Consider the following 21,822-nt stretch of genomic DNA (forward strand, 5'->3'; position numbering starts at 1 on the left):
AGGCCAACTAGGGATGGGCAATAAATGCTGGCCCAGCCAGCGAAGCCTGCGTCCCATGAATGAATAAAACAAAAATATACACCCTGTTTTAGGATTCAATTGTTTCATAAATAATTCCAGGTGTTTTTCCCTCCACTACCCGATCTAGAAGTTTATTCCACATTTAAATTAATAGGTGTGTGAGGAACAATTTCTTGATATTGGTCCTAAAAGAACCCTTGTCTAGTTTAGCTGTGTCCTCAAGTTCTACACCAAGAGTTCAATTTAAAGTAATACATCAGGCTAACTTTTTCCATATTCGTAACAATCTTATATATTCTATAAGATCACCTCTCAGATGCCTCATTTCCAGTTTGAAAAGCCAAAATTCTCCAGTTCTCTCTCAATTCATGCCCTTCACACTGAGGATTTGCCTCCTTGCTCTTCTCTGTACTGCCTCCAGAGCTCAAGTGTCTCTCCTGTTTTTTTTAAATTCTTTCACAGGATGTGGGCTTCACTGGCTAGGCCAAAATTTGTTGCCCATTCCTAACTGCCCTTGAGAAGATAATGGTGGGCTGCTTCCTTGAACCACTTCAGTCCATGTTATATAAATACACCCACAGTGCTGTTGGGGAGGGATTTCCAGGATTTTGACCAAGAGACAGTGAAGTCCCAAGTCAGGATGGTGTGTGGCTTGGAAGGGAAGTTGCAGGTGGTGGTGTTCCCATGCATCTGCTGCCCTTGACTTTCTTGGTGGTAGAGGTAGAGGGAAGGTGCTGTCAAAGAAGCCTTGGTGAGTTGCTGCAGTGCATTTTGTAAATGGTATACACTGCTGCCACTGTGCGTTGATGGTGGAGAGAGTGATTGTTTAAGGTAGTAGAAGGGTTGCCAGTCAAGCGGGCTGCTTTGTCCTGGATGGTGTCGAGCTTGAGTGTTGTTGGAGCTGCATTCATTCAAGCAAGTGGAGAGTACTCCATCACACTCCTGATTTGTGCCTTGCCGATGGTGGACAGGCTTTGGGGAGTCAGGAAGTGAGTTACTCACCACAGAATTCCCAGCCTCTGACCTGTTCTTGTAGCCACAGTATTTATGTGGCTGATCCAGTTCAGTTTCTAGTCAAGGGTAACTCTTAGGCTGTAGATAGTGGCAGGGCCAGGGAGAGAAATCTCGGGCTTTGCTGGCTAGGCCAGCATTTATTGTCCACCCATAATTGCCCTTGAGAATGTGGTAGTTAGCTGCCATCTTGAACCACTGAAGTCCATGTGGTGTAGGTACTCCCACAGTGCTGTTAGGGAGGGTTCCAGGGTTTTACCTAACGACAGTGAAGGGACGGCAATATATTTCCAAGTCAGGTTGGTGAGTGGCTTGGAGGGGAGCGTCCAGGTAGCGGTATTCCCATGCATCTGATGCCCTTGTCCTTCTAGATGGTAGTGGTCGTAGATTTGGAAGGTGCTGTCTAAGGACACTTTCTGCAGTGCATCTTGTAGATGGTATACACTGCTGCTACTGTGCATCGGTGGTGGAGGGAGTGAGTGTTTGTGAATGGGGTGCCAATCAAACGGGCTGCTTTGTCATGGACAGTGGCAAGCTTCTTGATTGTTGTTAGAGCTGCACTCCCGGGCAAGGGGAGAGTATTCCATCACACTCCTTCCTTAGAGTCATAGAAGTCTACAGCACAGAAAAAGGCCCTTCGGCCCATTGAGTCTGCGCCGGTCAAACAAGTACCTAACTATTCTAATCCCATTTTCCAGCATTAGGCCCATAATCTTGTATGCCATGGCATTGCAAGTGCACATCCAAATACTTCTTAAATGCTATGAGGGTTTCTGCCTCTACCACCCTTTCAGGCAGTGAGTTCCAGATTCCCACCACCCTCTGGGTGAAAAATTCTTCCTCTCATCCCCTCTAAACCTCCTACCCCTTACCTTAAATCTATGCCCCCTAGTTATTGATCCCTCCACCAAGGGGAAAAGTTCCTTCCTGACTACCGTATCTATGCCCCTCATACTTGTGCCTTGTAGATTGTGAACAGGCTTTGGGGCATCAGGAGGTGAGTTACTCGCCTCAGAATCCCTAGCCTCTGACCCGCTCTTGTAGCCACAGTATTTATATAGCTAGTCCAGTTCAGTTTCTGGTCAATGGTAACCCCCAGGGTGCTGATAGTGGGGGATTTAGCGATGGCAATGCCATTGAATATCAAGAGGCGATGGTTAGATTCTTTCTTGTTGGAGATGGTCATTGCCTGGCACTTGTGTGGCGTGACTGTTACTTATCAGCCCTTGCCTGGATGTTGACAAGGTCTTGCTACATTTGGACACGGACTGCTTCAGTATCTGTGGAGTTGCAAATGGTGCTGAACATTATGCAATCATCAATGAACATCCCCACTTCTCACCTTATGATGGAAGGTCATTGATGAAGCAGCTGAAGATGGTTGGGCCTAGGGCACTACCCTGAGAACTCCTGCAGGGATCTCCTGGTGCTGAGATGACTGACCTCCAATAGCCACAATCATCTTCCTTTGTGCTAGGTATGACTCCAACCAGAGGAGAGCTCCCCCCCACTGATTCCCATTGACTCCAGTTTTGCTAGGGCTCTTTGATGACACACTTGGAGAGGCAGGGATTAATCAAGGACAGTCAGCATGGTTTTGTTAAGGGGAGGTCATGTCTGACCAATTTCAATGAATTTTTTGAAGAGGTGACCAGGTGTGTAGATGAAGGCAATGCATTTGACATAGTCTACTTGGACTTCAGTAAGGCTTATGATAAGGTCCCACATGGGAGACTGATAACAAAGGTAAGAGCCCATGGGATACAAGGCAATTTGGCAAATTAGATCCAGAATTGGCTGAGTGGCAGGAAGCAGAAGGTGATGGTCGAGGGGTGTTTTTGTGACTGGATGCCTGTGTCCAGTGGGGTTCCACAGGTATCAGTGTTGGGTCCCTTGCTGTGTATATATAACGATTTAGACTTGAATGTAGGAGGGTTGATCAGTAAGTTCGTGGATGACACGAAAATTGGTGGGGTGGTAAATAGTGAGAGGGATAGCCTTAGATTACAGGAGGATATAGATGGGCTGGTCAGATGGGCTGATCAGTAGCAAATGGAATTTAATCCAGATAAGTGTGAGGTGATGATCTTGGGCAGGACAAACAAGGCACGGGAATACACGATGAACAGTAGGACCCTGGGAAGTACCGAGGATCAGAGGGACCTTGGTGTGCATGTCCATCTGTCCCTTAAGGTAGCGGGACAGGTAGATAAGGTGGTTAAGAAGGCATTTGGGATACTTGCCTTTATTAGCCGAGGAATAGAATATACTAGCAGGGAGGTTATGCTGGAACTGTATAAAATGCTGGTTAGGCCACAGCTAGAATATCGCGTGCAGTTCTGGAATCCGCATTGTAGGAAGGATGTGATTGCACTAAAGAGAGTGCAGAGGAGATTTACCAGGATGTTGCCTGGGCTGGACAGTTTTAGTTATGAGGAGAAATTGGATAGACTGGAGTTATTTTCCCTGGAGCAGAGGAGATTGAGGGGGAACGTGATTGAGGTGTATAAAATTATGAGGGGCATAGATAGGGTAGACAGGAAAGAACTTTTCCCCTTGGTGGAGAGATCAATAATCAGGGGGCATAGATTTAAGGTAAGGGTCAGGAGGTTTAGAGGGGGTGTGAGGAAGAATTTTTTCACCCAGAGGGTGGTGGGAATCTGGAACTCACTGCCTGAAAGGGTGGTAGAGGCAGAAACCCCCCATAACGTTTAAGAAGTATTTGGATGTGCACTTGCAATGCCATGGCATACAAGGCTATGGGCCTAATGCTGGAAAATGGGATTAGAATAGTTAGGTACTTGTTTAACCGGTGCAGACTCGATGGGCTGAAGGGCCTTTTTCTGTGCTGTTGACCTCTATGACTTGGTCAATGTGGCATTGATGTCAAGGGCACTCACTCTCCCCTCACCTCACCTCTTCAGAGTTCAGCTCTTTTGTCCATGCTTGAACCAAGGCTGTAATGACATCAGGAGCTGGCCCTGGTGGAACCCAAACTGAGCGTCAGTGAGCAGGTCATTGCTAAGCTTCGCCATATTGATACCTCATTTTTAGGTATGCCTCTCCATTGAACCAGGGTTGATCTCCTGGCTTGACGATTATGATAGAATGGGGGGCTATGCCGGTTTATAAGGTTACAGATTGTGGTTGCATACAATTCTGCTGCTGCTGATGTACCACATTGCCTCATGGATGCCAAGTTTTGAGCTGCTAGATCTATTCGAAATCTATCCCATTTAGCATGGTAGTATTGTCACATAACACAATGAAGGGTAGCCTCAATGTGAAGATGGGACTTTGTCTCCACAAGCACTGTATGCTGGTCACTCCAACCAATACTGTAATGGACAGATGCATCTCGACAGGTAGACTGGTGAGGACAAGGTCAAGTAGGTTTTTCCCTCTTGGTTCCTTCACCACCTGCCACAGACCCAGTCTAGCAGTTATGTCCCTTAGGACTCAGCCAGCTCAGTTAGCAGTGATGCTACGGAGCCACTCTTGCTGATGGACATTGAACTTCCCCTCCCAGAGTACATTTTATGTCTTGTCACCCTCAGTGCTTCTTCCAAGTGGTGTTCAACATGGAGGAGTACTGATTCATCAGCTGAGGGTGGGGGTGGAGTAGTGGAGAGGGGTTAGAGGTGGTAACCAGCAGTAGGTTTCCTTGCCCATGTTTGACCTGATGCCATGAGACTTCATGGAGTCCAGAGTTGATGTTGAGAACTCCCAGGGCATCTCCCTCCTGACTGTATAGCACTGTGCTGCCAGCTCTGGTGTGTCTGTCCTGTCGGTGAAATAGGACATACCCAGGGCTGGTGATGATGGTGTCTGGGACATTGAATTTCATGTGGGCAAATGTGAAATTGTTCATTTTGGGAGGAAGAATAAAAAAGACACTAATCATCTAAATGGTGAGAGGTTTCGGAGCTCTGAGATTCAGAGGGATCTGGGTGTCCCAGTGCATGAATCACATAAGGTTAGTATGCAGGTACAGCAGGTAATTAGGACAGCTAATAGAGTGTTATCATTTATTGTGAGGAGAATTGATTACAAAAGTAGTGAGGTTATGTTTCAATTGTACATGGCATTGGGGTGAGACCACATCTGGAGTACGGTGTACAGCACTCGTCTCCTTATTTAAAGAAAGATGTAAATGCGTTAGAAGCAGTTCAGAGAAGGTTTACTAGACTAATACCTGGAATGGGTGGGTTGTCTTATGAGGAAAGACTGGACAGGTTAGGCTTGTATCCACTGGAATTTAGAAGAGTAGGAGGCAACTTAATTGTAACCTTTAAGATCCTGAGGGGTCTTGACAGGGTGGATGTGGAGAAGATGTTTCCTCTTGTGGGAGAATCTAGAACTGGGGGTCACTGTTTAAAAATAAGGGGTCGCCTATTTAAGAGATGAGGAGAAATTATTTCTCTCAGAGGATTGAGTATCTTTGGAATTCTCTTTCTCAAAAGGTGGCGAAAGCAGAGTCTTTGGCCTGAATTTTTCGCTTTCTGGGCACGTGCGATTAGCAGGCCCAGGAGTGGACAGGAAACAGGCCCCCGACTGCCATTTCACGCTGGCTGGCCAGCTAACAGCCAGCAAATGTGAAACACGTGCTGAGAAAGGCTCAGCATCACCAGTGGGGGCAGGAAGAGGGCGGGTGCCAACATCACTGCGGGTGCTGGTGGGCACTTCCAGTGAGCTCCCTGAAGGCAGACAGCAGCCTTAGGGAGCTGCAGACTTCCACAGAATAAATGAAACAACAAAAATGCTGCAAAATATGTCCATGCAGCACCATCAAGCACCTGAAAGCATACCTCATAAAAAAACCAGTCCCCAAGGTACCTCTGTTTTATTTCCCCACGGAGATTTCATCTGCCCTGTATCGAGGTTTAAGCAAAAATGTAAAGACAGCCTGGCTAATTGGCTCACCACCAACCATAAAAGTGGATGGGACCATGAAAAATCGCTTTGAATTGCCTCCTTAATGGGCTTGATTTCCCGCTTAATTGTCAGTGGGCACGCTTCTGATTGCTGCATACGCCTGCCAAGCGAGATATCACGTGAGTGCGTGACAAAGTCGGGGTGCTCGCCCGACGTCATCTCGCGCTATTTGCGGGCGGGTGGGTTGGGCACGCACCCATCCGTGGGACGGAAAATTCTGGCCCTTGAATATTTTTAAGGCAGAGCTAGATAGATTCTTGATTAACAACGGGGTGAAAGGTTATCGGGGGTAAGCAGTAATAAGGGGTTGAGGTTACATTCAGATTAGCCGTGATCTTATTGAATGGCAGAGCAGGCTTGAGGGGCCGAGTGGCCTACTCCTGCCCCTAATTCGTATGTCTGTAAGGTATGATTCCGTGAGTGTGACTATGTCAGGTTGTTGCTTAACTAGTCTGTGGGACAGCTCTTCCAATTTTGGCACAAGCCCTCAGGTGTTAGTAAGGAGGACTCTGCAGGGTCATCAGGGCTGGTTTTGCCGTTGTCACTTCCAATGCCTAGGTCATGCTGGTCGGTCATCCAAATTCATTCCTTTTAGATTTTGTAGTGATTTGTACAATTGAGTGGCTTGCTAGGCACTTCAGAGGGCATTAAAGAGTCCACCACATTGCTATGGGCCTGGAGTTACATATATGTCAGACCAGGTAAGGATGATAGATTTCATTCTCTAAGGGACATTAGTGAAGCAGATGGGTTTTTACAACAATTGACAATGGTTTCATGGTCACGATTACCGAGACTAGCTTTTTAACTCAAAATTTATTAACTGAATTAAAATCCCACTACTGCTGCGGTGGGATTCAAACCCATGCCCCCAGAGCATTAGCCTGGGCTTCTGGATTATGAGTCCAGTGGCATTACCACTTCGCACCACCGCCTCCCCATGTGGGAGGAAACAAGGAAATGGCAGAAGCACTTAACAGGTATTTTGTGTCTGTCTTCATTGTAGAAGACTCAAAAATAACACTCCTAAATACTTGTAAATCAAGAGATAAAAGGGAGGGAGGAACATAAAACAATTACAATCACCAGGGAAAGGGTATTAAGAAAACTAAAGGCTGACGAGTGCCCAGGACCTGATGGATTTCATCCTTGGGTCTTAAAAGACATGACTGCAGAGATAGTAGATGCATTGGTTGGAATTTTCCAAAATTCCATAGTTTCTGGAATAGTCCCATCAGATTGGAAAATAGCAACCGTTACTCCTCTATTCAAGGAGGGATACAGAAAGCAGGAAACTACTGGTCAATTGGCATAACATCTGTCATAGGGAAAATGCTAGAACCTATTAGAAAGAAGGTTATAACAAGGGCACTTAGAAAAGCTGAATGCAATCAGGCAGAGTCAACGTGGTTTTGTGAAAGGGCAATCATGTTTGACTAATTTATTAGAGTTTTTTGAGGAAGTAACAAGAAACATGGATAAAGGGGAACCTGTAGATGTGCTGTACTTGGATTTCCAAAAGGTGTTTGAGGAGGTGCCAGGTCAAAGGTTACTACACAAAACAAGAGCTCATGGTGTAGGAGGTAACATTAGCATGGATAGAGGATTGATGAGCAACAGGAAGCAGAGAGTAGGGATAAATGGGTCTTTTTTGGGTTGGCAAGATGAAACAAGTGGAGTGCCACAGGGATCAGTGCTGGGGCCTCAACAATTTACAATCTATATCAATGACTTGGATGCCGAGACTGAATGTATGGTTGCTAAATTAGCTGATGACACAAAAGTAGGTAGGAAAGTAAGTTGTGAAGAGGACATAAGGAGTCTGCAAAGGGATATAAAAAGGTTAAGTGAGCAAAAATTTGGCAGGTGGAGTACAATGTGGGAAAATGTGAACTTGTCGACTTTGGTAGGAAGGACAGAAAAGCAGAATATTATTTAAATGGAGAGAGGTTGAAGAACTCTGCGATCTGGATCTGGGAGTCCTGGTACATGTATCATAAAAAGTTAATCTGCAGGTACAGCAAGTGATTAGGAAGGCGGAAGGAATGTTGTCGTTTATTCCAAGGGGAATGGAATATAAGAAGCTTGGCTACAGCTGTACAGGGCATTGGTGAGACCACATCTGGAGTACTGTGTACAGTTTTAGTCTCCTTACTTAAGAACATTAGAAGCAGTTCAGAGAAGGTTCACTCAACTGATTCCTGGCATGAAGGTTGCAAGGTTGATGAAAGGTTAGACACATTGGGCCTGTATCCATTGGCATTTAGAAGATTAAGAGGTGATCTTATTGAAACATATAAGTTCTTGAGGGGACGTGCCAGGATGGTGCTTGAGAGGATGCTTCCCCTTATGAGACAGACCAGAACGAGGATACATAGTTTAAAAATAAGATGGAGATGAGGAGAATTTTTTTATCAAATAAGAGCTACCATCTCTTGCCAGGGCTGCCAACACCATCCTGGGTCTCGGAAATGACCCTTTCCTTTGTCCCCAAGGTACACTCAGTGCCTGTGCAATAAAGTTTTGAGCCACCCACGTCTAGCATTACATACTGGCGTACCCTGCACCTACAAAACAAATGAAGCATACTCAGGTTAATAACACAAAAGGAAATGTAATATAATGTTGGCACTCAAGGATTATGAACAGAACAATATCAGGTGTTGATGGTCACACCATTAGAAAAAAGGAAAAAAAATGGGAGAACAAAAGATCACCTGCGACCAGTCCCTCTTGTGCTCACGTTTATGGGTGCTATGTCTAGGCGCTCCCCCATCGCTGGCACCGGAACTAGAGACAGCTTGCTGACTCTGCTATCTTGTAGGCCTTGATGACCTTGGCGGTCGTCCGATGGCCAGTGGAGCCTGTGCTGGCCCCGCCTGGGAGGGAACGGCCAGTGCCACGGCCGGCATTTCCCCAGTTGCCGCAGCCTCATCAGATGCCATGGTCACTGGTAGAGGGGCGGAGGAGCTGCTGCCATCAACCCAAGCACCGAGAGGAGCCCACAGAGACGGCAGGTAGCTTGTACGCCAGCGTGAGGTTGCTGTGGACCTCCCTGCTTACCACTGATGGATGGACACCTAACTGGGATACTGGGTGCCTCATCCATCTCACACACGGACACTGACCAACTGAGGTCAGTGCCTGTGTGAGGGCTTGCAGGTCCGAGCGCAACCCCAGGAACCCCAGATTCGGTTCCTGGTGCAGCCTCTCCACTTCGATTGAGCATAGTCTTGGTCTCCAGCAGTCTTCCGACTGCTGGCAGTCTGGGCACTCTCTGCCTCCGCCTGCACCTCAAGCGAGTGTGAAGTGGCCACATCAAAATGCACCAAGATACTAGCTGCTGATCTAATGCCCACTGAGGTGCTGGTATCTGTGCTGGTGCCTGCTTCAGAGAGTAGGTGTGACGTAGGTGCTTCTGGAGCCTGGTGGTCCTCTGGTGTCAGGTGTAGCTCCTGGAGGTCCTCAGATTGGCTGCTTGGTGGCAGATCTAAGGGAGAACAAGGACATGTCATTAGTTAAAGTCATCACACTGTCACTGTGCATGCCAGGCACCCTGATGAGACAATGAAGATCTGCATCATGTTACCACTGTCTTTCAATGATCTATGAGGAATCTAGTCTGGAGGCTCCCATCAATGATGAGACTACACAAGAATGTTTGCACCAGCTGAAACCTCAGTGCACTGCATTCTTACCTTCGTCTGACACCCCAGCCTCTCCGCAGTTGGTTGACCGAGGTATATGGCGCCTCTCAAGCTCCAAGGCATCCTGCTCGTACCTGGAGAAGAGGAGGTGTGGGGTCCTCCGTCAGTTCGTGATCTTTCAATATTGTTCTGGGATGTCTTCTCCTTAAAGGACAGAGGAGCATTGATTAGTGCACTCTCTACCTGCAGCACCATTGCAGCCTGGCCAACACCACCTGAGGTGCACCTTGCAGGGCACATCCAAGTTGTGGCCCTCGAGCCGCAATGCACCAGTCCAAGCAGCCAGGGCTCACCCCCTTGGCCAGCTCCAGTGTCATTGGCAGTTGGAACTCAGACTCTAGCACCCCTGAGCTGCACAGGGGACGGCCAGCCCAAAACATGCCAACACGGTACTCACCATTCCTGAGCACAGCAGGTCATTAAACCTCTTCCGGCACTGCATCCAGGTGCGCCGCACTACGTCATGGCTGCTCGCCTAGGCTGCCACCTCCTCCCATGCCCTCTTTGTGAGGTGCGGTGGCCTCCTCCTCCCATCTATGGTGACAAGGGTGTCCCTTCTGGCAGCCAGCTCTCCCAGGAGGGCAGTGAGGCACTCATCCGACAAATGGGAGGCCGGGTGCCCAGCCGACCTCACCTCCCACCTGGCGTCTATATCTTCATTTGTAGCCATGTTGTTACAGCTACTCCAATGTGGGGAGCCTCCCTGGGGCTGCCTGCGTCGTTTTTGAACCAGCCACCGGGTTGCCATTGGACCCAGCAGCTGACAGACTCATTCCCCCGCCTGCCCCTTCTCTAACATTCTGCAGCCAATATTCACACAGGGCGGGCCTATTTGGCCCGCCCAGTGTGAAATCACGGTCGCAGCCTGATCATGGACAGCAGTCCGTTTCACAGCTGCTTCCGCTCGCCTCCACAGAGCCCGCCTGACAAGGGCAAAATCCTGCCTGAGGATTCATGTGATTTCCCACAATTCCACCAGTTTCCTATCCATTGCCAGAGTTTACCACGAAGCCCCACAGCATTTACTTACCAGCCTTTTATGTATAACTTTGTCAAAGGGCAGGATTTTGAGTTTGGCATGCGGGCGCGGTCGGCAGGCCCGGGAGCAGCTGGGAAATGAGCCACCACCCGCGATCGGCCCCCGACTGCAATTTCACGCTGGCTTGCCAACTAATGCCCAGCCAACATGAAAGGTGCGCTGAAATGCTCAGCGCTGCCAGGGTGGGGGCAGGAGGAGGACGAGCGCTGAAGTCAACGCAGGCGCGGGGGAGCACTCACAGAAAGCTCCCTGAAGGCACGGAGTGACTGAAATATCGCGCTATCTCACGCTCGAGCATGTTGGGCGTGCACCCGCATGCCAAGTGAAAAACTGCTCAAAAGTTTTTTGGAAATCATGATAAACCACACCAAAGGGCCTATCACAGTCCACCTGGATTTTATTTCCTCAACAAAGGGGGTTGGTCTGTCAAGATCTTCCTTTTTTGAATCCATGTTTCCAAATAATAAATTCGATTATTTTACAAGAAACGGAAGACTAATATGCTGTAGTTGCATGTGTCTGTCTTTTCGCCTTTCGTATGGACACCTCATTAACCTGTGTCCAACCTTTTGCTACCTCCCCAGTGTCCAATTACTCCCTCATAATGATTCTCAGTGCTTCACAAATCTCTTCTCTAATCTCTTTCAGAACTCTATCATCTATCCCATGGGATTTATTTGTTTAAAATCTGATTAGCCTGTTGAGAACTTCCATCTCATTTATAACAAAGTCATTGATTTTACTTGGGATATCTCGTTTTGGAGAGGGACTGTTGCTCATATCCTCCTCTGTGAGAAGGGTTTGTTCAGAATATTTACTATTTTGTGCTCATCCTCAGTTTAGCCCTAGCTGCTTTCATTTTTTTCCAGGTCTCTTGTTGCCTCTCTGGACCCATTTGTAACATGTTGCAGCAATTTCTGAGGCCATTATTCCTTTCTCCCTGTAGCGTTTATTCATGCCATTTTTCCTCTTCATCACACTTTTAATCTGCTGATCCAGTTGGGTTCTTTAGTGTTAGTTTTGGGAATATAGAGGTTTATGGATGCTTTGTCAGACGCACCTAAATCTCTCCGACTTTTTAATTCTCTCCTCAAAGACATGTCTTAAAACCTACCTCTTTGACCAACCTGTCCTAAAATCTCCTTATGTGGCTCAGTATCACAATTTGTCTGACAATGCTCCCTTAAGACATCTTGGGACATTTCACTACATTAAAGGCGCTACAAAAATGAAAGCTTTGTTTCTCATTCGTGTACACCCACGGCAAACACACCTCTAGTTTTCCTTTCACTACTGTTTTTCTTACTTGTATTTTTCCTGTTTACATTTAGTTTAATTTGTTAATCCCAGCTATTTTCATCTGGTTTTATGTGATGCTCTCCTTTACTTTTGGCCTCCTCATATGTTCAATTTGTCTTTTACTTCTCTTGAGTGTTTTTATTTAATCCGTTCATGGGGTGTCGGTATCGCTGGCAAAGCCAGCATTTATTGCCCATCCCTAATTGCCCTTGAGAAGATGGCGGTGAGCCACCTTCCTAAAATACTGCAGTCCTTGTGGTACTCTATTAGGGAGGGGGTTCCAGGATTTTAGCCTAGCTAGAACCTGTGAAGAAACAATGATCTATTTCTAAGTCAGGATGGTGTGTGACTTGGAGGGGAACTTGATGTTCCCATGCGGATGTTGCCCTTGTTCTTCTAGGTGATAGAGCTGGCAGGTTTGGAGGGTTCTGTTAAAGAAGCCTCGGTGAGCTACTGCTGTGCATCTAGAGATGGTATTATTTAATTTGGCTTATTTACCTCCGCAAATACATCTCTCCCGCCGCCCCCCCGACCCCCCCATTGCTTTGTCAGCTACTTCACGGGTGTTTTCTTTCATCTTAGTTCCTCTCCTTTGCACTTTTCATTTCTTGGGTGCTCGCCTTCTAATTCTGCCTGGGTTCCCTTTAAGAAAATATCTGAAGTTATTGATCCATCTGTTTTTCCAGTCCCTTTACTTTTAAATGATTCATTGAAACTTCACATGCAGTCTGTGATCCTTTCACTTTACCTCAGATGGATTTTGAGTTGTTTGGCATATCTATGCCCCAAGGTTTATCGATTTACAAAGAAACTTTGCAAGAACCCTTTGGAGCAGCTGCCACATCAGTGGACCAGAAGTGATTTGTGATCATAAAGAAATTCCGTGTAGGCAATGTTTCAATGTGATTTAACATTATGGAATACCATACTTACCGTTTCATAGAACACAGATGGAACTGAATCCTTTCTATCTCTCAGAAGAAAGTTTTTAGCACTTTGATCTCCAGCTCTGACGGCAGAATCTAGGGTAGCTGTAAAATAAAAGATTGTACAGATTTAAACAGGAAAAGGTTTATTTTATTTGTTCATTAATATTTTTTGTTTCATGTATGGAAACTGCTTAATAGCACATTCACAGATAGATATTTATAATCTTCATTTGGAACAAAGGGCAAGTAAAAATGGCTTGCATATACAACTTGAGAAACAAGACAAGACATTAATATTGGCTCAATATATAGTAGCTGAAATGAACCAAGTATATAAATGAACTAAGTATATAAAATATTTTTTAAATTACTTAAAACGTATAACAGATCAGTCAGCATTGGACATAGAAAGATAGATAAACATTCTAGGTATAAGATGCAGTTCTTTTGGGGCCAGATTTTGTGATAAAGTGCTCGCTATTATAACAGAGGAAATATGACAACTTCTGGAGTATTCATATGGACAATTAAATGTGGAAATCCAGAAGCTGCTTTCAGAGATACAACACTCCTCCATGTACTGTTGCAATCTTCATCAATGGAATCTGCATTGAAATGAATGAAATAGTGAGCACTCAAGGTACTTGCCCACAAGGTCATCCTTGGTATGCAAAAATAACCCATAGCTTCTTTACTCCACTGCAAACCGTCTTCTTAAAGCCGTCTTCCATGCCTCCTTCACACTCATCTCCAGAAAGTTCAAAGAGCTCATGGACTTCATTGTCACTAAGATGGAGACCATTCTTTCAGCTACCTCTGCCACTTCCCTCCCTTTCCTGAACCAAATGGGCCAAACAGTCTCTAAGGCAGTGGTTCCCACACTGTTGGTTGCAACCCTCCAATGGGGTTACAGAAACTGAATTTGGGGTCGCGAGCTCCCCCTCCTCAGAGACAACAATGGCGACCATCGAGAGGAGACTCTGGCCGTACAGCCCTGATCCCAGTGGATCAATGCCACCAAACAGCAAGGGACAAGGGGTGGAACATGAGCCCAATGTGCTCTTTAACCTTAGGAAGCACTTCTAGCAGTGAGTGCCATGCGGGCCTGGGATGTTTGTGCGTTGACTTTGGTGCAGGCAGACAGGTAAGTATAATTCAGTCATCGCCCGAGTGCAGGAAACACTGGAAGGTCATCCGGCTGTGCCGGGAAGGTGAATGGCAATTTCAAATTTTACTGTGTTTCTGATCCTATTGTATAGGCTCCTTACCGCGGGCTGGCAACTTTGCTTTACAGGCACCTGCAACCAGACCAAAGTGGGAGTGGGGCGGTGGTAGAAGGGGGGTTGATTACTGTTGGGGGAATGATTACTATTAATATGCATGTGGGGGAAGGGGCTAATTACAGTGTGTGCTGGGGGGTGGTGGTGAAGAGGGGCTGATCACTGTATTTTGGGGAGGCGGGGAGAGGGGCTTATTACAGTATGGGGAGTTGGCGGGGAGAGGGGCTTCACTGATTTTTCTGTCACCAGGGAATGTGGAGAGCTTAGATGAAACCTACATGAGTACAGATAACATCTTTACAAAGTACTTGAAAAACACAGATTTTCATATTTTATGATGTATTATGTGTTGATCTATAATAAGCAAACTTTAATGATTATATACTGAATGTTACTATGCAGCTTTATTGCTGTTTTGTTTTTGCTTGCATCTGAGGTCTTGTTAATCTTCAGGTGTTAAGATTGGGTCACATTGGAAAATAGTTTGTGAAGCACTAGTTGACTCTGCAGGCAGAATCCTATCAGCTGAGCAGAGGTGGCTTTAGAGGTGGGGGCCAGGGAATTTCAGAAACTCTAGCGTGAGGGTAGCTCCCCAACACATTCCTGCCTCCAAGTGATCTTGCTGGAGATGGGATCTGAACGGCACCAGATACCCATCAGCAATTAAGTGGTTGCTTAGAGGAAAATTGGTGATGCTACTGGGATCTCACTGGCGCTGGACAGGCTCCCCACCAAGAATGAAGCTAGCAGGTGCCAGGAAGTGGCTTTCTGGTGGCAGGCCAGGAATCCCTTCCCCTCCACAATGATGGCCTGGCAGCTGTGGCTAGGCCTATTTATGCTGATTTTGAAGTCTTCACCTCCATCTTGAGGCACCCAGCCAGTCTCTTTCTACATTGGCTGCGTCCTCTCCCAGTGGGACTGCTGGCTGACTACAGCCTCAAATGCTCCGATAGGTCTGCCTGCCAGCACAGCCCTCCCAGCATCCTTAATTGGACAGTGCTCCCAGAGGTAGCCTTTTAATTGGCCACCTCCGGGAAGATTGCACAGGTGAACATACTTAATGGGATCCGGAACCAGAAATGGTCCCAGGCTCATGTTTAAAAACTAAGGCAGTAAGATACTGACCTCTGAGTCTCAGGGCGGAATCTCCCATGCATGCTGGTGTTGGGCATGTTCGGCAGCGTGAGCGGACAATATGGCGAGAAGGCCAAAGATCGGTTTCACGATGTCATGAAACCAGTTTGTAATCGTCCGCTCTGCCCATCAATGGCAGGCCACATTTCCTGCCATCAGACGTCAGGAAACTCATTGTAATAAGTCTGCATATTATCATAAGACTATCACACTGGAATCATAACGCCCATGTTGCATCATCCGCCCACCTCAGCGGGAAAACAGGTCGGTGCAGAACACGTCTTGACAAGTGTGGCGTGCAGAAGTTGGGAGTTACCATCAGGGTCTTGCTCACATCGTGGACATCCGAGGAGCAGGTGATGCTGGAGCCCAACAGCAATGGGGCCCTGGAGGAACTTACAACGCATGCTGGGTGGATTCTCATGGACATGGCACCACCGCGAAGCAGCTCAAGGATGGTGGAAAGTCACCGGTGAGGGTCTGCTCACAATGGATGATCATCAATGGGGCGGAGAGGAAGGTCCAGCTGTGTGTTGGGAGAGAAAGATGTACCGGGGTGCGAGAGTAAGGTCTAGGGTCGACTGGGGGAGGAAGGTGTGTCGGGGGTGTGGCGGTGAGGAAGCAAGGTTGCAGGGGTGGGGGGTAAACGAAGGTGTCAGGGTAAAGGTGGAGGAAGGAGTCGGGAAGGGGAAAGGAGTAAGGCTGGAGAAATAAGGATGGAGGAAAAAGTAAGGTGGAGGAAGGAGACCAAGGGGAGGAAGGAATCATGGGTGGAGGCGTTGTCCAGGAGAACGTACAAGGGAGGGGTCTGTGGAGTCGATGACTGGCCCCTGGGGTGCGAAATGAGATTGGGCATGGTAGGAAGGAATAGTGAGAATGAGAGAGGGCAGAGTGAGCTGATAGGGTGAAACAGTGAGGGTGCAACAGTATCGGTAGAAGGGATGTCAAGGGTGGTTGGTGGGGACTCAGAGGTGATCACGAACCCTTGTGGGTGGAAAGGAGGTCTGGGAGGTTAATGTGGATGGGGATGGGATTTTCAGGAAGGAATGGAATGTGCACATTCACCAGGACATCCCCAAAAGAAAAGAATTGTGGCTGGTAGGTCATGGTGGGGAGGTGGAAGGTGATGTCACGAGGGGTCAACAGCGATGGGGGAAAGGAAATGGGTGACTGGGGGAGGGGAAAGGATGGGGGAGCGCAAGAAAAACTGTAGTACCATCATGCTTGCTACATGGAAAGTGAAATGAAAGTCGTGGTGTGTGAGATCAGGTGCTGCATGGGAGTGTGATCAGTGGGTGGGTGGAGATGCAGGCCAGCCTCAGATGGTCAACTGAAAGGGAACCCCAGCTGGCACCATTGAAAATGCTCAGATGAGTGTGATGGAGGAACGATCCACATGTGTGGGAGAGTGCTTGCATGAGGCTCCAAAAGGTCCTGCCACACACTTCTCCCTCCAGAATCACTCATGGGCCAGCTGCATGCAGCTGAACTGGTAGTTTTGGGAAGTGGGGGTGGGGCCAGGTTGGGGTCCAGTGAGAGGACTCATAAAGCCTGTCAATGAAGCTGAAATACACCATTACATATTATTCAGTGAAAGTGAATATATCTTCAGATCGTAAAGTGACAAAATGTGTTCATCTGTACAACCGTGATCAGAATTTCTTAACTTTGAACGCCTTAGACTTCTAGGTGCTGCCCTGACATCAGCAGCAGGGTGGAAACAGCCTGTACAATGGTTGGAACTTCTAGAGAGATGATGCCTTAGGGGCCCCGGTTTGCTTTGGCTGTCCTCCGGTGGGCCAGCTGATCCCTCTGTGGTGACAGAGGACGAGGTTGAGGGGGTCACAGGCATAGGGGTCTCCAAGGCAGAGGACAGCCTCTGAGATTCCTGAGTGGGTGACCCAGGGGTGTCCAGCTGCTGCCTCTCCTCCCTTCAGGTATCCGAGGGCCCTGGCCTGACTCCTTGAGTGGAAGGAACACCTGGGAGGACAATGAGGTGCCCCATTTCCCTTTTGCATTGGCACTGCAGGAAGCCACCCATGGCTACCACGATGGGATACAGGTCTGCATGCATCTCCACATTCTGCTGGACCAGGTTCTACATGGTGTCCACCATCCTCCCCATGGAGACCTCCATATGCGCACACGTGGGCACCACTTCATCAGGGAGCAGGCGGACACACTCTCCGACTCGCATGACACTCTGTTGAGGGCTTCCAACAGTTCTGCATGATGTTCCCCCGCCTTCTGCTGAATCTCCAGGATGAGTTGAATAGCCAAATCTAGAGGCTCATCATCTGAATCGGACCTCACAGATGCCTCTTCCCCAGCAGTCCTCCGATTGCCAGGGAGCTCGGCCGAACCTACCTCCTGCTGCGGACACGTGTCCATGTGGTGCCCACCGAATTATGAACCTGAGCCTGCTCTAGATCTAGGTCCCACCAATGTGTGTCTCGGCGCTGGTCGAGGATATGGGTAAGCCCTGTAATAGATCTTCCAGGCTGCTTATTTCCAGCTCTTCAATGGAGGAGGTGTCCTTTTGGCTGGAGGTGAGGACCTGGATGGAGCTGAGAGGCTGGCTGGCCGAGGATGCTGGTCTTTTGGCAGAGCTCCCTGTGAACCAAAGTAGAGATAATTAGTGCATGTCAGCAGAGTCAAAAGCAGCCTGCTGCCGCACTTAGTGCAAATCTGGGATGATTCTGCCCTCAGTAACAATTGTCAAATCAGATTGAAGAGCTTTGCTGTTTCTTGTCCTGCTCACAAATGACAGGTGGGTAGAGGTCACCACACTGGAATAGACGCCAGTTAGAGCAAGCCTGCTCTAAAGCCTCAAAAGTTTTGTGGGCAGCTGTCAGCAATGGTAACAGTGAGTGCCATTCCTTCACTCCTGACTGTGAAATACAGACCTATATCTTTATTATTTAATGTCAATTTTCTTCTAGCTACCTTGAGACAGATTTTCCCACCCTGATTGGATTTGCAAAAAAAGAATGGTGCTGGTGGCCTCCATGCCAGTCTGCCTCCTCCGTTCTCGACTCTGCTGACTTCGCTGAGAACGGAGGAAGAGTGGGAGCAGGTGGGGAAGTAAGGTCGCCTGCTTCATTAATTCACCGTGTTGAGGTCCTTAGAGACCTTGCCTTCTGACTTCTCGAGATTTTCATGTGAACAGGTGGACATCAAGAGCTCTGTAAGACTGACCAGCTCCAACCTGGTGGGAACAGGGGCAGCAGCACTGAAACAGTTTTATTTGATAGAATACTGCAAGTATGGACAAAAAACTATTGAGCAGCAATGAAACTTCAATAATCAACCTTCTCTACCTGATCCCAGGTCCCAGCTCTCCATTTGTCCTGGCCACTTTAAAGATGAAGATCCTCTCATCTTTTTAAGACCACGCACAGACAGCAGCCACAGCAATGGCCGCTGATTCCAGCCAGAATGTGGCCTGCTTCCCTTGTGTTTCATCTCCATTCTCGCCTCTCCCCCCCCCCCCGCCACCATCCCCACCCCGGCCTCTAACTGGGCAGCAGACCTCTCTCTTGGATCATTAGGGCCCCGGCCACCCGCCTCCCAGCAGGGTGGGAATGCAAGCTAGATCAGTCCCATCTCCCAATCCCTGTCTGGAAAAAGGAAAATCTGGCTCCTCAACTCAGAAGAGATTCAGTTTTCTTTGCTGCTATTTGTCTCTTTTGCTCAGTTCATTGTCAGTGTTGCCCTTTCTTCTGACATCTTTGAATCCTTAATCTCTATATTCTCTTCTGTTTCCCTCCACTCTTTACATTAATTTGGCTTTTCCATGCCAATTCTGATGAGGGATGGCACCCAAAATACAAATGTACTTTTTCCTCTCAGACATCTGCCTAACATGCTGTGAATTTCCAGCATTTTCTATTTTTATTTCAGCTTCTGGAGTGCATCAATCAACTGCTCACTCAATCACATATTATTCTTGCTGTAAACAGACATGTTCACATGTTGTAATTGTACTATTTCATCTCTCATTGCTGTGTACATCTATCTATTAATAAGATACACAGCCACAAAACTTTGTAATATTATCCTGTAATATTTTCCAGGGACACTTCTGGTTGCTGGCCACTGAAGAATATAGAAATGGCAGTTATCACCACCGTACTAGACTACACCGACATTATTGACAAATTTCTGGAGGCACAAACATAAGCAAAATATTTCAATTTAACTTCACAATCAACATTTTCTATGTATTTCAAAACCCTTCAGTATATTTGCCTTCTCAATATCAACATGCTTCAGAGCAATCCAAACTGGAAATGAGAATATACCCATGATAATAATGATAAATACAGTAATTGGTTGAGATTCTAGAAGAAAACCTGAGGAAGAATTTTAAGAGGCTCCTTACTAGCAAAGTCTTTGCCAAATCAATTATATACTTTTCACAAGTTGTTACATAATATGGCATTTTGCAAAGCAGTTCATTAGAGCAGATACAGAATGTTACTTTTTACAGCTACTCTAAAAGCAAATCATAGCAAAAGATGAATGGGATGGATGGGTAGAATAAATATGGATTAATTTAGCACCTTTCACTTCTACAGGTTGTCCCAAATACTTCACAGGCAATGAATTACTTTTGGCACTTTGTTAGAGCATTATATGCGGCAATCAATTTGTGCACAGCAAGATCTCTCAAACAGCAATGAGATGAGTTAATCTATTTTGTTGATGCCAGTTAAGGGATAAATGCAGTCCAAAATACTAGGAGATCCCCCATATCTTCTTTGAATAGTGCCACAGAATCGTTTACTTCCAGCTGAGAGAGCAGGCATGGGGCGGAATTTTCCTTGCCCGCTGGCGTCATGGCGGACCTGAGGGGACAATGTGGCGGGAAGGTCAAAAATTGGTTTCACGACGTCATGAAACCAGTTTGCAATCGTCTGCTCTGACCGTCAATGACAGGCTGCATTTCCCGCTGTTAGACGTCGGGAACTTCATTGTAATACATCCGCATATCATTATAAGCCCAGCTCGCTGGAATCATCCCCCCACACTAGATCATCCAAGAATCACACCGACATGTTTCACAACAGCATATACAAGGCATGCACCTAGCAAGCTGACTTCCAGGGGAACTCAGAGGTGAGTGCACAGTAACATTACACAGCGCTCATGAGGGTCACCTGTTGGACCTCAAGGTTGAGGCACCACACATTCAGGCGATGGCATAGGCAAGTCGCTTTTTCCCAGCTGGCTGACAGTGCGGTGCCAGGGCAAGGGCTGCACTGCAATTGAGGTGAATTGTGGAGGGGGCAAGGGCTGCCCTGCAGTTGATGGTTATGCACAAGCATGTGCAGGGGGATGGGGGGTGGTGGAGGAAAATGGCCACGCATTAGGGAAACCTTGTATGAAGCAACCATTCCTCCGCAGCTGAGACAGTTCAAGCGCAGCCACATTGACATACTTGGAGTCAGGCCTCTAACCTATCTGTCCACTCAAGCAATGCAGAGGCATGAAAGTGCCACCAAATGCTCCAGAGCTTTTCACCTCTCAGGCACAGACTGCAAACTACTGAGCGTTTTAGTGGACTGAAGAACAATTGGACACCTGCGCACGTTGTACAATCCCCTTGCGAAAGTCACTGGCCCTTGCAATGTCATCATTCAGATTTGGACCAGTCTACCCCTTGGTTCAAGCTAACAGTGCAGCCTTGCAGTGCGAGTTAGGAGAATGCCTGTGCCTGAGCTGAGAGCACAGCATGCAGTCCAGTGGCCAAAGCTGCCTCCAATCGGTCAGGTGGAATGGGGTAGAGTTGGGTAAGGTCTTGGGCAGCCAAGCAGGACACTAAACTCTGGCCATCCAAGCGGTGGCCAGCACTCTGGGATGCATTAAGGAGCCTTCAGACTTAGCCAAGAGAGGTTCTTAGAACACCCATGCTAACCCACGCATCTCTCTTTCATCCAGCAGGAGTACAACATCAAGAGCATGGAGCCTGGTGATCTAACTGTATGCCTCATGGCTTAGAGAGTGGAGATGAAGAAGAGAGCGATGGGGGCATCTGGCTAGGCAGAGCAGGGAGCAGCACCCTCGGGAAGAAGGAGCAGCTGGGGCTCCCGCACACGCAGTTGAAGAGCCATAATGAACCATCGCTGGTCAGTGCCTAGCTAGACTCAGGGTCTATAGACACCGCCTTTCATTCCCACAGATGACCAAGACCCAATGCCGAAGACTGCGTATGTCCGGGGAACTGGTCGGTCACATCTGCCACTTGCTAAATGATTTTGCTCCACGAGGACATGGAGAGCATCCACTGCCAGTGATCATGAAAGTGACCATGGTGCTCAATTTTTACATCAGTGGCTCCTTTCAGGACTCCGTAGGTGACCTCTGTGGAATAACGCAAGCCTCCAACCACAAATGCATCCATGAAGGCATGGACGCCACCTTCGCGAAGGCACACAACTTTGTGTATTTCACCCAGGATCAGA

The 21,822-nt window shown here is 47.5% G+C and overlaps 1 protein-coding gene across 5 annotated transcripts in view; it reads right to left on the reverse strand.

The window, feature by feature from the left end:
* Positions 1-21,822, reverse strand: part of spata22 (spermatogenesis associated 22) — an 88,534-nt gene that overhangs the window by 15,724 nt on the left and 50,988 nt on the right. For 4 of the 5 annotated variants that reach the window (XM_078547820.1, XM_078547819.1, XM_078547817.1 and 1 more), the window contains one exon: positions 12,946-13,043. In XM_078547820.1, the coding sequence (XP_078403946.1) occupies positions 12,946-13,043 (98 nt within the window). Of the gene's footprint in view, positions 1-12,945; positions 13,044-13,082; positions 13,445-17,468; positions 17,969-21,822 lie in introns of those variants that run through there. The other variant, XR_013577421.1, reaches the window with a different exon arrangement.

This window comes from Cetorhinus maximus, chromosome 9 (genome assembly GCF_964194155.1).
Source record: "Cetorhinus maximus chromosome 9, sCetMax3.hap1.1, whole genome shotgun sequence".
NCBI classification, from domain to species: Eukaryota; Metazoa; Chordata; class Chondrichthyes; order Lamniformes; family Cetorhinidae; genus Cetorhinus; species Cetorhinus maximus.